Raw genomic sequence first — 17,887 nt, forward strand, 5'->3', positions numbered from 1 at the left:
TCAGTCTTATGAATATATGGCTTTAGGTAAAAGGACATGAGAAATTCCTCCTATACCACTGGAATAACACACTTTATAGCATCATTTGGGCCCAGATAATTTGATTTTTTCTTCTTTTGCCAAAATGTTTAATAGCTATATAAGATTGCTAATCCTGGCAAACTGGTATGATTTATTCACTTACTTGGCTGCCAGAAACCTCAGCATTTTCTAACTATTCTTAGTTTTTCTGGTTTACCCACATGTCCCACTTCAATATAGGTCAGTTTTTACCTATTGTGTTGCCATTATTTTTTATCAGGAGCCAATTCAAGGTCATTTTTATAAATAGTTACAGTATACATAATGAATTAATGAATATTTAATATTTATTGGTGCATTGACTTATTTAATGTCTGTGTTTCCAGTAAAGTGACAACTGCCAGAAAGAAAAGTTTTAAGAGTTCCCTGAGATTAAAGCTTATTTCTTCAGGGTTACCCACATAAATTATTAACAATAATTTCCATTTTTCACATTCAGTAATCAAATGGTTACAACTCAAGAAAACTTGCCCTGCTCTAGGCCAGTAGGAAGACTGGAAACATTTTAATTTCATGTTATTTTCCCAGATATTATAACTTAAGTATATTGAAGAGGAAACCCTCAACATTACGCCTTTTAATTAAGAGTTTTATTAACATTATATTACTTTAAGGGTAATATACATAATCAACCTTACTGATTTTTTTTGTTTCTCTTTTCTTTTTAAGAACACCTAGCCTGTAACGATTCCTACTAGATATGTACTATGTTTTTAAACCATTCCTAGCTGTTTGTCATGTGCCATGCTGACATCACCTATCTTAGAATGGGCTAGGCTCACTTACTGAGTCATTTGATTTCCAGTCAAGTTTGTGCTTGGTAGTGGGCTACAGTCATTCCAGAGACATTTGCTGTGAACATTGTCCCCTAACGTAAAGACGGATTTGCTACTCACAGATGAGTTCTATTCATGGATCAGGCTTTGAGTTACTAAATCAGAGCAGGTCTCTCTCTTCAAAAATGACTTCATCTAAAAAGGGTACCATGCACTTTTTTTTTCCTTTTTCAACTTTTAGGTTGTTAAATCTTCTGATCATATCTGAACAACAATGTATTTTCTATGAGTGAGTTTGTTAATAGTTTCTCTTTGTATGACTGGAATGACTGTTACCCGTTAGCATGTATGAAAGATATTTGATTCAATTTCAGCTCTGCTAGATACCAATTGAAGGTTTCAAAAAGCACATGTTGATTGACTTGTATTTACTGAACATATTTTCATAGTAGATATGAATGTGAGATGGAATCATATCATTTGAAAAATCATATCACATGCGATACGAAATCATAAAACTAACAAAATTTTAAATTTGTGGAATAGTTTTTGGTTTCCTTACATATTCATGATCTCATTTGATCTAAAGCATGGTTCCTGTTCTCAAAGCTTATGGGTCTTGTTGGGGAGACCAAGTAAATATAAATGAAAGGACAGCAGTTAAACACACACATCTGTATTATTCAGATTTTAAGCCTAACAGGAAGTCAGAGAAGGAATTGAAATTGTGGGTGTAAGTGTTTGGGATTCATGGGTGTGAGGTAGGATTTGAATTGCCTTGTGGGATTTCTTTATTGTCAGGGACAAAGCTTTGAAGGAAACAACAACTGACGGTGGGGCAAACTCACCCTTCTTAAAGCAGTGTTGGCGTATGTCCCTTTAAATGTATTAATACAACCATTATGACTCATTTATGCAAAATACAGAATTCTTATGTCCATGCGATGGGAGAAAGGGCAAGGGGAGGGCAAGAGAGGAGCAGCAGAGACAGTTTATAATTTGCTAAGGTAGGAGCATCTCATTAAAGGAAAGCCCTGGATGGAAGGGTAGCAAGTGCCTCTGCATATGTAACTCACCAATGTCTGGTGTCTGATGTAGAACACTATGGGCAAAATCCTGGGGTGCAAACAATGGAAAAGGAAGAACCTATTTTTAGATAACACTGGTTGAGGAAAAGAACTAAGAACTGCCCATAGATAAATGAAATGAATCATATTTTTATAGTATCCAAAATAAATAGTTTTTTTTCGAGATGGAGTCTCGCTCTATCGCCCAGGCTGGAGTGCAGTGGCATGATCTCAGCTCATTGCAACCTCTATCTCCCAGGTTCAGGCAATTCTTGTGACTCAGCCTCTTGAGTAGCAGGAATTACAGTTGCCCGCCACTACACCTGGCTAATTTTTGTATTTTTAGTAGAGACAGCGTTTCACCATGTTGGCCAGGCTGGTCTTGAACTCCTGACCTCAGGTGATCTGCCTGCCTCAGCTTTCCAAAGTGCTGGGATTATAGGCGTGAGCCATCTCACCTGGCCCCTGAAATAAATAGAGATTTAATAAAACGTTGCTTTTCCTAGAGGGTTCTTACCCTGAATATGGCAGATTTTACCATAATAACATTTGAGTTAATTTTTATATGTTATATTTTGATGTTTGGCTCTAAATAAATATTTCCTATGGATAACTTCACCTTGAGACTTCCACTTTAAGGGATTTCTATTAATGTTATATGCTGCCTGGTTGAGGTGTAAGGTCAAAGTTTGGTGAAGAACTACTATTTCTCTCTTTTTTCCTTATTTTAAAATGATGGCAGGTTTTTGACTTGACTGAAGGCAATGTTATTATGTGATACTGTAAAGTAGTCTAAAGATAAAAATCAGAAGTGTTCAGCGATTTATCTTCCTAGTTCCAGCATGCTAAAATAATTATTTCTCCTATTTGCATTGACATGTCAACCAATGAAATTAATCACCTTCAAAGATTTTCCTTGCTCTTGAAGTCAACTGGGGTAGTTCAACACCATTTCATGGAAAATGTTATACAATAAATTTGTAAAGTCTGCAAAAAAAAAAAAAAATTGAGAACCTGAGATGGGGGATGGTGTGGGGATTAGCGATGCCAGAGAGAACAAGAGCGAAGAGCAGCTGAGGCTCATGGGAAAACAAAAAGTGATTTACCTGCGTTTTGACAAATGTGAGAGGACCACAAAGAGAGTGAGTTACCAAAGTGTAGATTTAGGGAAGACAGAGGTGGTGGGGCAGGGGAGGAGGTGGAAGAAAAGGCAGAGGAGGAAGTGGCATGTGAGTAAACTACTTGTCATTTTCCACTCTGGCAGTGGGCTGTAAACTTTGTTTCTTTTTATTTTCATTTAGAATGCCAATCAACAGCTTACACACAAAGAGCTTTGAAAACCTTTCTTATTTATTTATTTATTTAGAGATGGAGTTTTGCTCTGTCGTCACCCAGGCTGAAGTGCAGTGGTGCAATCTTGGCTCGCTGCAATCTCCGCCTCCCAGGTTCAAGCGATTCTCCTGCCCAAGCCTCCCAAGTAGCTGGGATTACAGGCATGCACCACCATGCCTGGCTAATTTTTTTTTTTTGTATTTAGTAGAGATGGGGGTTTTACCATGTTGGTCAGGCTGGTCTTTAACTCCTGACCTCAGTTGATCTACCTGCCTCAGCCTCCCAAAGTGCTGAGATTACAGGCGTGAGCTACTGCGCCCTGCCTGAAAACCTTTTCAAAATGCGTTAAACTTTAGTGAATTTGATAGTCATTTTAATATCTAGGAGATACTGGAGGGTCCTATGAAACCAAGCTGCTTAGAGGGAAGTATCTGGAAACACTTAGCCCCATTTTAATAATAAGCACGTACTCCATAAAAATGCCCCAAAGAGAACAGGAGCAAAATGATCTTAAGATTCATCATAGGAATCCAAAAATTCTAAAATTTGCCAAAGATCTCTTTAGGTTGGAGAGTGCTTATTTTGTTTTTAAATGAATTAATTTATTTTAAAGCATAGTAAAATGTTTTACTTTTGTACACTTTATCCCAAATAAATATTTTCTTTGGACATGTTCAAATTTTTATTATTACTTGGATACTTTCTATTATTGCTACATCCTGGCCAGGATATTGAGAGGGAACCTTTTATTGTCGTCTTCGTTCCTATCTCTAAATACAGTAATGCCCCCTTATCTGACAGAGAGACTTTCCAAGACCACGCCCAACCAGTGGATGAAACTGCAGATAGTACCAAAACCTGTATATACTATGTTTTTCTTATACATATATAACTGTCATAAGGTTTAATTTATAAAGTAGGCCCAGTAAGAGATTAACAACAATAACTAATAATAAAATGGAATCGTTATAACAATATACTGTAATAAAAGTTATGTGAATGTGAACTCTCTATCTAGAAGTATCTTGTGGTACTGAATTCATGCTTGTACTTCTTATGATCTGTCTGCTAACCAAGATAGCTAATAAGTGACTGTTGGGTGGGCATATACAGGGTGGAGATACTGGACAAGTGGAGGGGTGATTGACGTCCCGGGCCAGAAAGATTGGGATGGCGTGAAACTTCGCCACACTAATCAGAATGGTGTGCAATTGAAAACATGTGAATTATTTATTTCTGCAATTTTCTATTTAGTATTTTCAGACCACAGTTGCCCACAGGTAACTGAAACTATGGAAAGCAAAATCCTGAATAAGGGGGTACTACTGTACCTCTCTTCTTAGTAATATGTTCATGCTGCCAGGATGCATATAGCCATGTGTGAAGAAATATCACTTTTTAGAGAAATGTCCCTTTTAGCAGAAGGTCTCAATCCTATTTCATGGAAAAAAGACCCACCTTTATACTAGGACTCTCTCAACCGTCTACTTCTAATCTGTAGCTCCTCTTGCATGCCTGCCTATCATTTTAGCCTTCTCTCTGCTCCTGAGTCTGTCTCATATCTAAGGCGAATCCTTCCGTATATTCTCTGGATCCCATTGCCTCCTTTGCCCTCTTAGACCCCACTCATGGCTTTCTGTGTCCGATATTTTCAGTCTCTTCCTTTTCAGTGGATCCTTTCTACTGGTATTTAAACGTCGTCAAATCTCTCAGCTGTTCAACAACAGCAACAAAAATAGTAGGAGTAGTATTAGCAAGCATATGCATGAAACCCAGACTCCAAACCCTCAGACCCTTCTCTCAACCCTACATCTTCTTCTCTGTTTGCTTTTTCTCCTACATTGACACACTCAATTACTTTGTCCAGACTTGCTGTCTTCACTTCCCATATACTCTTCATCCCAGTAGTTTGGTTTCTGTTCCCATCCCTCTTTCTCTTCTGACTTTCTTAGACTTATTGAATGGTGGTGGTTGCCCATTCCTTTCTGAAGCCTAGGAATTAATCTGACTCTCCCCACTTTCTCACGTAGAATGAATCACCTGTTTCCATTGGTTTGGTCCATAACTCTCTCCTTTCAGTCCATCCACTTCTTTCCCTCCCCATTGTCCCTCCCTAATTTGGGAAGACCTTATTTCTTTTTCCCTGTGAAGGTGATGGGCCAGCCAATGCATAATGCTACATGAAGTCCTAAAGACTTAGGGCCAGGTGTGGTGCCTCATGCCTGTAATCTCAGCACTTTGGGAGGCCGAGGTAGGTGGATCACCTGAGTTTGAAAGTTTGAGATCAGCCTGAGCAACATGGTGAAATCCCATTGCTACTAAAAATACACAAAAATTAGCTGGACGTGGTGGTGTGCATTAGTGATCCCAGCTACTCAGGAGGCTGAGGCAGGAGAATCGCTTGAACCCAGGAGGTGGAGGTTGCAGTGAGCAGTGAGCCGAGATTGCACCACTGCACTCTAGCCTGGGTGACAGAGCGAGACTCCATCTCAAAAACAAAAACAAAAATAAAAACCAGTGAAACATGCTCACAGGCAAAAAATCTAAGTCCCCAGAGATTTCCTTGTCGTTTTAACATCCTCCTGATGTGGGTTTTCTGTTTGAAGTGGTGACTTCTGCATCTCTAAGTTGACTCCCTTTCACCCCCTGGCATTTTCCTCTGATTTTGTGGGTGATCCTCTGTTGCTACGAAAGGCTCTGAGCTCTCTGTTATTTTAGCTCTTTGCTCAGGTCCTGGTTCTGGTCCACCTTATAGCTGCATGAGCTTGAGCAGATCACAGACTCCTTGACCCTTAATTTCCTTATCTGTCAAATAAGTGGTTTCCCCTGGTCCAGTGGGTTGCATGTTAGAATGACCTGGGGAACTTTTTAAACCCTCCCAATGCCCAGGCTGGACCTTAGAACAATGACACTAGCATCCCAATGCCCAGGCCTCAGGACTTCTAATTTTATTTAGAAATATTTTATCAGTATTTTTTAAAGTTCCTCCAGAGATCCTAATGGGCAGACAAGGTTAAGAACCACTGACTTAATGATTTTTTTTTTTTTTTTTTTGAGACAGAGTCTCGCTCTGTCACCAGGCTGGAGTGGAGTGCAGTTGCGTGATCTCCGCTCACTGCAGCCTCCGCCTCCCGGGTTCAAGCAGTTCTCCTGCTTCAGCCTCCTGAGTATCTGGGCCTACAGGCACCTGCCACCACACCTGGCTAATTTTTGTATTTTTAGTAGAGATGGGGTTTTACCATGTTGGCCAGGCTGATCTCGATCTCTTGACCTCATGATCTGCCTGCCTCAGCCTCCCAAAGGGCTGGGATTACAGGTGTGAGCCACTGCACCCGGCCCTTGACTTAATGATTTTTAAAGGACGCTTTGCTCTTCTAACAGTTTGTGTTTTATCCCAAGTCGAAGTTTCTCTTCTTTTAATGTTTTTACCAAGTTGGAAAGAAATAGCTGTGAAGCTCCCCGACCCCCTTCCATCTGCTGTTTGTTCTTATTTACGTATGATGGAACCCAGCCCACTGATTTACAGCTCTGGTTCCCTCACAACTGTTATTGAACTGGAAACATAGCTGAAAACTTATTAAACAGAATAAAAATTATTTTGAGCTTCATGCTGACAATTTATTATAGAACCAAGGAAACATTTCAATGTCTTTTCTTCTAGAATTAATGTTCACATTGATTTACAACCCCATACTCTCAAATGAAAAGTTCGTTCTGGGGCCAAACCCAGTATTTTTTCTTTCCTGGGTGTCCCATTGAGAAAGCCAACGCATCTCTGCAGGAGAACTAGATTTCCAGGGGTTTGTATCCATGAACAGGCAGGGCCTCGTCACATTGCTGCAGGTGGCCTCTAATGTGACATGTCAGCAGCTCCTTTCCTCCAGTCCTCTCTTCTGGTCTCCAGGCACTGGTAGCAAAGCCAAGGCGCACACATCCTAACTATGGGTGTGGCCTCACTGTTGAAATGCTTTGCGATAGATCTTTCGGAAGACCACCTTTCTATAGCAGCCCCCTTTAGACCCACCATTTTATTTTATTACATTTTTAGAGACAAGGTCTCACTCCGTCACCCAGGCCGAAGTACAGTGGTGTGATCGTAGCTCACTGCAACCTCAAATCCTGAGCTCAAGCGATCTTTCTGCCTCAACCTCCTGAGTAGCTGGGACTACAGGTGCAGGCACTACCATGCCTGGCCTTTTAAAAAAATATATGTGGCTGGGCACGGTGGCCAGTAATCCCAGCACTTTGGGAGGCCGAGGCGGGTGGATTACGAGGTCAAGAGATCAAGACAATAGTGAAGCCCCATCTCTACTAAAAAATACAAAAATTAGCTGGGCATGGTAATGCACACCTGTGGTCCCAGCTACTCGGGAAGCTGAGGCAGGAGAATTGCTTGAAACCAGGAGGCAGAGGTTGCAGTGAGCCGAGATTGTGCCACTGCACTCCAGCCTGGTGCCTGGCAACAGAGCAAGACTCTGTCTCGAAATGTGTGTGTGTGTGTGTGTGTGTGTGTAATTTTTTGAGATGGAGTTTCACTTTTGTTGCCCAGTCTGGAGTGCAATGACACGATCTTGGCTCACCGCAACCTCCGCCTCCCAGGTTCAAGCAATTCTCCTGCCTCAGCCTCCCAAGTAGCTGGGATTATAGGCATGTGCCACCATGTACAGCTAATTTTGTATTTTTAGTAGAGTGTGGTTTCTCCATGTTGGTCAGGCTGGTCTTGAACTCCCGACCTCAGGTGATCCACCCAACTTGGCCTCCCAAAGTTCTGGGATTACAGGCGTGAGCTACTGCACTTGGTCTATAATTTTGTTTTTATAGAGATGAGGTCTCCTTGTGTTGCCCAGGCTGGTCTTGAACTCCTGGCCTCAAGCGATCCTCTCACTTTGGCCTCCCAAATTCCTGAGATTACAGGGGTGAGCCACTGCCCCTGGCCTAGACCTACCCTTTTAGATTTCAAATAATAAGACTTTTCTGAGCTGCCAAGAAGGAGAGAGTAGGAAGATGACAGGCAGATGATATAGAACAGTTGAACATTTGGTGTCACCCATGGGACTACATTTGGAAAGAACTGGGATCCTGACATACTGGTGATTCATACTGGTGAAGTGTCCTTTGGGGTGCTGACTCTCCTTGCCTGTTTCTCTGTTAAGTTATCTCTTTCAACCGTTTGTTCACTTTCTTCTGCAATACCTGTCTGAAATGCACAGCCCACGCCTTTGCCTGTCTGTCTCAGTCCTTTATGAAATGATTAAAATTAGTTGGTACTTTGATAAGGATGAACTAATTGAGTAGCTACAGACAGGTAAGTTATCAGTTTGTCATCATCTGTGGTGAATTCCTATCATTTTACAGCTGGGCCATCACATTGTTCTCATGGAAAGAAATAGTTATCCTTTTTTTGTTTTTTTTTTTTTTGGAGACAGGGTCTTGGTGTGTTTCCCAGGCTGGAATGCAGTGGTGTAGTCATGGCTCACTGCAGCCTCCACCTCCTGGGCTCAAGCAATCCTTCCACCTCAGCTTCCTGAGTAGCTGAGACTACAGGCATTCACCACCACACGCAGCTAATTTTTATATTTGTTGCACAGGTGGGGTTTTGCCATGTTGCCCATGTTGGTCTTGAACTCCTGGGCTCAAGCGATCTGCTCACCTCAGCCTCCCAAAGTCCTGGGGTTGCAGGAGTGAGCCACCATGCCCAGCTATTTTTTATATTTTTTGTAGGGATGGCGTTTCACCATGTTGCCCATTCTGGTCTCAAACTCCTGGGCTCAAGCGACCCGCCTGCCTTGGCCTCCCAAAGTGTTGGGATTACAGGCATGAGCCACCATGCTGGGCCTGGCTAGTCATCTTTTAGTGGTGGAAAAAAGGGAATTTTCCTGGAAAAAGAAGTATTGCCAGAGTGTGGAGTCAAGCTGAAAGAACCCCTTACTTACCATGTTGAGTATTGAGTCATTTCTCATGCAAGCTGATTTTTCTTCCAGAAAACATTGGCTGAAGCTTCTTGGCTTTGATGTTTCCCTCTTTGGGTATTTTTTTGTAGATGGAGGAACTGATTGAGGGCGTTCGCTGGGCCTTTATTGACATGCTAGAGAAAGAAAATGAGTGGATGGATGCAGGGACGAAAAGGAAAGCCAAAGAAAAGGTAAGGATTCCTTTTGATGAAAAAATAAGACTTTTAGCTTAATGGATTTTCATGCTTGACATTGACTGTCTGGTTGGTTTTTATATTGACTGAACTGTTGACTCGGAATGACCCCACAGTTAGCTGTCTGCTTTTTGATGACTACATAGATTGTTTTTTTTTTTTTCACCAGGAGGTAAGAGAAAATAAGATCTGAATTTCTCTAACTGCATTTCCAAATACCTTGCATTTTGGCCTTCTCTCCTAACTGCTGTCTGTAAGAGGCACATGGCTTGCTGCCTGGTGAATTGTGTTATAAACCTTCACTGGATATGGCAGAATGCAGAGCAGTGGGGAGTCACAGGGAGCAGCTGGAAGAAGAGCCCCTAAGACACCAAGAAGAAGAAAACCCATATTGGCCACATATCCTTCTGTTCTGTGCATGATGCATGCAAATGTCCTGGGGCAAATCCTTTCCTGTAACCAAGCAGATTTCCTTCCTGACCCATCATTTGCCATAAATGACCCAAATAGTGTACTTATAAATCACAGACCAGTGTTCTACCATTGCTTAGGACTGCAAAAGTATTTCCTAATAGAAGTAGACACTTGCTGGGCCTTGTTAAATGTTCTCATGCTATGCAACATGATAAGGGAATAAAGGAGAAAAGTATTGACAGCCATGCTGTTTAAAAGTAAAAAATGGGCTGGGTGTGGTGGGTCACGCCTATAATCCCAGCACTTTGGGAGGCTGAAGCAGGTAGGCAGATAACTTGAGGTCAGGAGTTTGAGACCAGCCTGGCCAACATAGTGAAACCCCATCTTTACTAAAGATACAAAAAAAAATTAGATGGACATGGTGGCACGTGTCTGTAGTCCCAGCTAATCAGGAAGCTGAGGCAGGAGAATCGCTTGAACCCAGGAGGCAGATGTTGTAGTGAGCTGAGACTGGGTCACTGCACTCCAGTCTGGGTGACAGAGCGAGACTCAGTTTAAAAAAATAAGAAATAATAATAAATTAAAAAATGAAATAAAGGGACCCATCTTATATTTGAGAGATTCTGATAGAGCTGGAGCTCAAGTGGGTAGGGTGCACCTGCTAGACTCTTGACGGATGCTACTCTGCAGCTGAGAGATTCTGAAATTAGGAGCATTTCTTGTATCTAGAGAGATGTTTGAAAGCTTCCTGATTATAGCAATGACCTGGGTTGCCTGGATGCTCTGGCTTTCTGGGCCCCTTCCCAGCAAGGCCTGGGTTAATGGATCACGGATGCAGGCTAAACGTGTCACTTTAGCCAGTCTCCGGGTGGGTGATTGTTATCACCAGGCAGGTTTGGGGAAACACTGCTTAGAGTCATATCGAGTCACACTGAGCACAAATATTTTTGAGTTATGGTCAGGAAACAAAGCGGGGCAGCGTTCTGGGAATGCTTAACCTTGTTGAAATGAGAACATGCAGAGGTTTAGCGAGGATATTTTCTAGCGCTTTAAACTGATGGTACTGGAGATGGATAAACATCACCATAGATACTTTTGTCAATAGATGTGAAAAGGCTGTTTGTTCAGTGTTTATGCTGAAGCAAGAACGGGATGGTGGGTGGCAAAGCAGCGTGGAAGGAAGACAAAGGGTAAGTCTGATTTCTTTCCCTGTCAAAAATCTGTCAAAGCTGTCTTCAGTCACGTAAGGCACAAGCTGATGAAGGCAAGAGCACATGGGCTGTGATGGGAAACTCTCCAGATGGTAGACAACTTTCAACACCAACATATTGTCGTTTTATGAAGGCTTCATTTATTTGCTGAGCTAGCTTGTGATATGTGGAACAGGATGCGTCTTGCCCTGGGCAATCGAGCGCTTAGCGTATTAAGGGCTTTATCCTAGCCTGACCCCACATGGACTGAAGAGATGCTTGCATGAATTAGTACAGGACCACCAAGGTGGAGGGTGGGGTGGAGGGTGCGTATGTATGCGTGTTGGGGGTAATGTGTTATGAATAGCTGGAAGCCAGGGGAATGTTCTGGGAAGTGCAGTCAGTTCTTTGAGCAGTGTGGATTGCAGTTGCCTCAGGGAGCTTTTCTGAGTTGCATAAGGGAGTGGGTGCCTCACAGTTGGGCCTTCTAGGCAAGTGGCCCATGGGTCCTTCTTGAAGCAGGACTATTCTCAGTCCTTCTAATATTAGACATGTTCCTGTTTGCCTCCCGAGTTGCTCTCCAGTCTTCTATTTTATTTCAATGAGAGCTGTCAGTTTTTCTTCTAAAAGTGCTCTTTGAACACGCTGCTTTCTTTGAGCTGAGTTCAACCTGCCAGGAACTCTGCTAGTTCTACGACAGGTACAAATATCAAAGGCAAATTGGCTCTCACAAGGTTCCCCCACTATATCTTGCATTTCAGAGTTCAGAGAAGTTTCTTTAATGAAAGGCAAGAACGAGGAATGTTGTCCAAGTGATTTCAGCAGTTCTCTGAAGTGAGTCCTTCCCTGGACCCCAGAAGATGTAAATTTTCTTCAACATTAAATGAACATGCAGTTCTGAAAATGACCTCTGGGTGGAGCTCGTGCTACTCAAAGAACACTTGCGGCATTGAAAGCTTTTATGCAGCTTTCTACTCCGGGGTTGTTTTTGAAAAAAATTTTTTTCTTGCCCTTTTCCTCTGCTGTCCTCGATTTGATTGCCTTTTAATAGTCAACAAGAAAGGAGAGGCTCTGCCTAATAATTCCTTGAATCTTAGTTGGAAATCTTTCCCTATCTTAGGGCTTCGTCTTTCTGATACGAAGTAGCCCCTGCATTAAGAAAGGATTTGCCTGCATTTGAAGTGGAGGTGAATAACTCGCCTGCTCTTTCTGGTATGACTTGGCACTGTTCTCTGGGCATGTGTTGTATACACTATATCACCCAGGCGGAAGATTTCTCATCAATAATAGTGCCCACACTGGGCCAGTGCTGAGTCACTTGGCAACCCATTGGGAAAGCTGGAAAAATGTTCTGATTTGTGAAAGGGAGAAGCTCTTCTTTACCTCACCACGAAGCTCTGAACTGCAGATAATTACAGAGCCTCCTAAGAAGTGTTAACCTCAACATTCCGTAGTGACTGACCTCCTGAACCGGGCAGGTACAGAAAGCTGCAGTGCTCCGAGGCCTAATACCTTGGCTTTTGTGGCTGTGACCTCGTCTCAAAATGGAAGTGTGTGGCTGTGGCTTTGTCGTACTCTTTGCTAGGGGTGATTGCTGTAAAAGATAAATGAGGATGCCTCTGCTCCCGTGAAGGGTAAATTTGTTATCTCTGTCTTCCTGCCTTTTCCAGCTAATCTCTTAAGAGGTCACGAGTGGTTTTTGTATTGTGAAACCGATGGTGTAGGTTTCAAGTGGAAATTTAGTATTGTGACATAAGCATCACTTTCTGTTTAGGATTCCCTATTTCCTGCAAGCATGTGCTTTTATTGTAAATAAACAGCAAAGGACGGAATCTGTTGTTTTTCCGATGACCACAAAACTGAATGAGTGTCAGGTGATAAAAGAATGGTTTTAGGGGTATCTTCTAGAGGATTTGCCCTTGCCAGATTAGAAGAGGAAGATCTCAAGGTCGCTACATCAGGATTCTGACTGAGGCCTGGCAGGAGAGCCATCAGATCAGGAGGAGCAACTTCCTGAGCTTGGCTTATCTATAGCTGGATTTGACTTGGATAGCCAAAAGCTGGATCCCTTCAGAATTATTTGTTTGTTTGTGCTCTTTGCCCCAAGGACCTAAGTTTGTCAGGTCATATCCAAAGAAAAATAGCAGAATGGGTCTCACAGGATGGGACTTGGCCATAGAAAGTGCAGAGAAGTCCGATGCATGGTGCAAAGTCTATTGCCATGTGACTCTCTCACACAGGCTTTGAGTGGGAGAGTTTTCTTGCAGAGGGCAAAGCAGAAGTGTAGCTCACTTCTTTGGCTTTGTCTCTAAGCTCCACCAGTGCTAGGTACTGGATTTCCCCCAGGTATAAGGTCAGTGCCCTACTTATATCCTGAGCCTAGTGGTTCTCAAGGAATGGCTCCAGACCAGTAGCAGCAGTGGCACCTGGAAACTCATTAGAGATGCAAATTCTTGCACCCCACCTGCTGAGCTCTGGGAGTAGGGCTCAGGGCTTTGTGTGTTACCTGGTGATTCTGCTGCACAAAAAAGGTTGGGAACCCCTGCCTTGTCCTTACCGCTTCACGGCACGCCTGCCTGACGTCCAACTGCAGCCTCCTGCATTTTGGCCAGGAGCATCCTCTCCCTGCTACTGCCTGCTTTGCTACTCATAAAGAGGGCCCACAGGATGGGAAATGACCACAGCTGTTTCAGAAGTCCTCACCCAGCAGTTGATGGGAGTGGCTGTGTGCGGCCCCGCTCCCTCATCCCTCGAGTGTGTGTTCCACGTGGGCTCTGGGAGCTTTTCCAGCGGGCTAGAGCTGTTATACTAGCTAAGATAATCTTTGCTGACTGCCTTTCTTTCTCTACTTGCTTCCTCTTTCTCCTACCAGTGTTTCTTTTGCTGCCCAAGTCAACTGCTTGCACTTGGATCCTTGTCTTGGAGTCTATCCATGCTGGTCTATCAGTCAGTGTCCCTGGTGAGCCCTGGAGTGGTTGCCAGAAGCAGGGTGACTGCATTCTTGAGCATTAATGCAAGTATGCAAGACTCTGTAACTGGGAAGGGCAGGAGACAGTTTGATGAAAGCCCTTCCCTTTCTTTTCTACAGAACAACTGAAAATGAACAGTGAGGTCAAGCAGGAGTGAAGGTACCAAGGGGAAGTGACAGCCAGATGCAGAGTTGGGATTAGTAAGAAAGGAGCCCCTTCTCTCTGGCTCCATGTCTCTCAGTGCCTCTCACACACATGCAGGCCAAGATGGCGGCCTTCGTACTTGGATCTCTTTCCTCTCACTGGCCTCAACAGGAAGTACAGTATAGAGGTCAGGAGTATAGACAGGAGAGACTGCCTAGTTTCCAAGCCAATTTCTACACAGAAACAGACCCCAACAGATTCCCAACTAGGACACAATCCCTGGGGGTATGCGCTTTCCCAACGCTTCCTTGCCCGTAAGGCCACATTACATTTCACTGAGTCTGGCTCAGTTAACTCAATGCCACAAACATTTCTAGCACACCAACAGCGGGCCAGATGCAGAGCCAGGATTCGGACTCAGAGATGAGTAACCGCAGTCCCTTTTCTGCAGGGACCTTCAGGCTCCTAGGAGAGCACAGGAGGCCATGGATGCAGGGCAGGGGAAGTGTTGGGTAATGTGATGGAGACACAAAGTGGTCCTGGGAGTTAAGGGTGGAGGCTTTTGTGGAGCCCAAACACAACACAGGAGGGCACCTTACTTGGGAAGTCCCTACTCTGCCCCTTTCTCTCTTCCTCTGTGGTGTTCCCACACCCTGTCACTGCCTGTATCTTGCAGCCTTGTGGCAGGTCTCCCTCTTCCTTCCTTACTAATCCCAAATCTGCATCTGGCTGTCACTTCCCCTTGGTACCTTCACTCCTGCTTGACCTCACTGTTCATTTTCAATTGTTTTATAGGAGAAAAGAAGGGGAAGGGCTTTCATCAAACTGTCTCCTGCTCTTTCCAGTTACAGATTCTAGCTTATTTGCATAACTGCTCAAGAATGCAGTCACCCTGCTTCTGGCTTCCACTCCAGGACTCACCAGGGACACTGACTAATAGACCAGCATGGAAACTGTGGACTGTGGCTCCCTCCCATGTGCCACCTTCCTGAGCTTTCCCCTTTTCTTTGGCTTCATGTCTCTCAGTCCCTCTCACACACATGCAGGCCAAGATGGCAGCCTTCATACTTGGATCTCTTTCCTCTCACTGGTCTCAACAGGAAGAACAGTATAGAGGTCAGGAGTATAGACAGGAGAGAGAGTGCCTAGTTTCCAAGCCAATTTCTACAACTTAGTGGCTGTATGACCCTTTGGAAATTACTTAACCACTTCCACCCTCAGTTTTCACCTCTGTACACTGGGGACATTGGTCCCTATTTCAGAAGATTTTTTTATGAGGATTAAAAGAGCCAGTGTGCCTAAAGTTCTTAGAAGAATGCCTGGAGTGTGAGAAAGGCTCCCCAAGTTGTCAGCCATTCGGTCCAAACTGCTGTGCCTCTGGGAGGGGGAGGCTTTGGCTGGACCAGCTGGTGAGAGGAGGAGTCATTGTGAGCAGCCCCACTGAGAGGGTATTGACGGGGTGCATTGCTTTTCTCTGGATTTTGTGGTTTTGAACAAATTCAGAATTGTCATTGTGATATGTATTTTAAACACAAAAGCAAGTATCTGGAGTAAGTGGGAGTTTGATGCATATGTTTATTGATATTTTTCAAGGTAAGGCCTCGCTCTGTTGCCCAGGCTGGAGTACAGTGTCACAATCATAGCTCACTGCAGCCTTAAACTCCTAGGCTCACGCAATCCACCCACCTTAGCCTCCTGAATACCTGGAACTAGAGGTGTATGCTCCCACATCCAGCTAAGTGGTTTTTTAAAAACATGCTTTTTCTTGTGTAGAGATGGGGTCTCACTGTGTTGTCCAGGCTGGTCTCAAACTCTTGGCCTCAAGTGATCTGCCAGCTGCAGCCTCCTAAAGTTCTGGGATTACAGTGGGAGCCACTGCCACATCCAGCCAACATATGTTTATTAAAGGCACAGTACATGTGATTTCTTACTGGAGTGAGTTTCCATGCTCTAGAGTCTCAGGTAAATGTCATTTAGGGGGATACTTTAGGTCATTCATTCTCAAACTTGAGCATGCGTCAGTACATCTGAAGGGCTTGTTAAAACACCAATTGCCAGCCCTACCCCTAGAGTTTCTGATTTAGTAGGGCTGAGGTGGAACCTGGATATTCGCATTTCTGACAAGTTCTCAGGCGATGCTGATGCTGCTGGTCTGGGGCGGATGCTTTGAGAACCCTAGGTGATTGCAAGTGAAAATTCCCTTATGCCAAGCCTGTATTAATAGAAGGGTCTAATGTTTGTTAAGTGGCTGTCTTAGCTCTTACTGGAGTCCCCTTTTCACCATTTCTCACAGGTGGGTCCCCTGAGTGAGTACTAGGACACCCAGAACCCAGCCAGGCCACCTACTCTACTGTTGCTCTCTCTGCTAAAGAGCCCTTTTTGAGAAAGATCCAAAGGCTCTTTCTTGGTCATTTCTGCCCCTTGACTCCACATCTGTCCCTGGGAACTACCCAGGTTAAGTCTTCCACATAAAAGCCCTTCCAACATTTGAAGATGTTTAAATGTCTCCCTCCCTCCCTCCCTCCTTTTCTCTTTCCTTTCTTTCTTTCCTTGCTTGCTTGCCGGAGTCTGGCGCTATGGCCCAGGCTGGAGTGCAGTGGTGCAATCTCAGCTCACTGCAACCTCCGCCTCCCAAGTTTAGGAGATTCTTCTGCCTGAGCCTCCTGGGTAGCTGGGACCGCAGGCACGCGCCACCATGCCCGGCCAATTTGTGTATTTTTAGTAGAGATGGGGTATTGCTATGTTGGCCAGTCTGGTCTTGAGCTCCTGAACTTAAGTGATCTACCTGCCTCAGCCTTCCAAAGTGCTGGGATTATAGGCATGAGCTACTGTGCCTGGCTGCTTTTCTATTTCAGATAAAACACCTTTAGTGTTTCTCATATTAAATTAACATTACATACAGTCAGACTGGATGTTCTAAATGCTTCACAAACATTAGCTACTTCAGTGCCATGGTATCTATAGAAGGTAGGTACATTTTTTTTTTTTTAAATACAGATGAGGAAACTGAAGCACAGAGAGGGTGAGCAAACTTACCCAAGGTCACACAGCTGGTAGGTGGAAGAGCTGGGATTCCTCCCTAGCAGTCTTGTTTTACAGTCTGTGCTTTTATACGCAATGCCAGTGGGTCTCAAAGTGTGATCCCCAGCCCAGAAGCATCACCATCACCTAGGACTAGCTAGAAATGCAGTTCTTGGCTCTAGCTCATCAGCTCTGGGAGAAGCCCCAGAAACCTGCATTTTAACAAGTCCTCCTGGTGATTCTGAGTCAGCCCAAGGATGAGAACCACTGCTCTAAGCACAGCACAATAGGAATATTATTACTGCCCTTGTTTTGCATACAAATTATATTAAGAAATCTAAAGTTTATATTATGGCTATCTTTTCCCCTCTGCCATTCACTGTTGGTTCATAACGAACTTTTAGACAGTTAATTTCTAGGTCTTTTTCCCCATCACAGGAACAGTTGTTAAGCCCTGTTGCTCTAGTCCTAAATTTGGCATTAAAAAAAAATGCTCATCCCAGAACTTCACATTTATTCTCATTAAAATCTGTTGAGTTGTTTTGGTTCATGGCTCTGGCTTTCAAAAAATATATTTCTGGACCTTCTACATGTTTATTATTGTTTTAAAAATCTATGCTTGTTAAAAAATCTGGAAACTAAAGGGCAACAGTAGAAAGAGAAAAGATGCTCTAGTTTCATCATCCAGACATAACCGCTGCTAGCATTTTGATGTATTACTTTGATGTACTACCCATACGTAGGCTGT

The 17,887-nt window shown here is 43.6% G+C and overlaps 1 protein-coding gene across 1 annotated transcript in view; it reads left to right on the forward strand.

The window, feature by feature from the left end:
* Positions 1-17,887, forward strand: part of PHEX (phosphate regulating endopeptidase X-linked) — a 230,315-nt gene that overhangs the window by 96,106 nt on the left and 116,322 nt on the right. Inside the window, exon 12 of the mRNA XM_078362509.1 lies at positions 9,297-9,398. Within this exon, the coding sequence (XP_078218635.1) occupies positions 9,297-9,398 (102 nt within the window). The remainder of the gene's footprint in view (positions 1-9,296; positions 9,399-17,887) is intronic.

This window comes from Callithrix jacchus, chromosome X (genome assembly GCF_049354715.1).
Source record: "Callithrix jacchus isolate 240 chromosome X, calJac240_pri, whole genome shotgun sequence".
Lineage (NCBI taxonomy): Eukaryota > Metazoa > Chordata > Mammalia > Primates > Cebidae > Callithrix > Callithrix jacchus.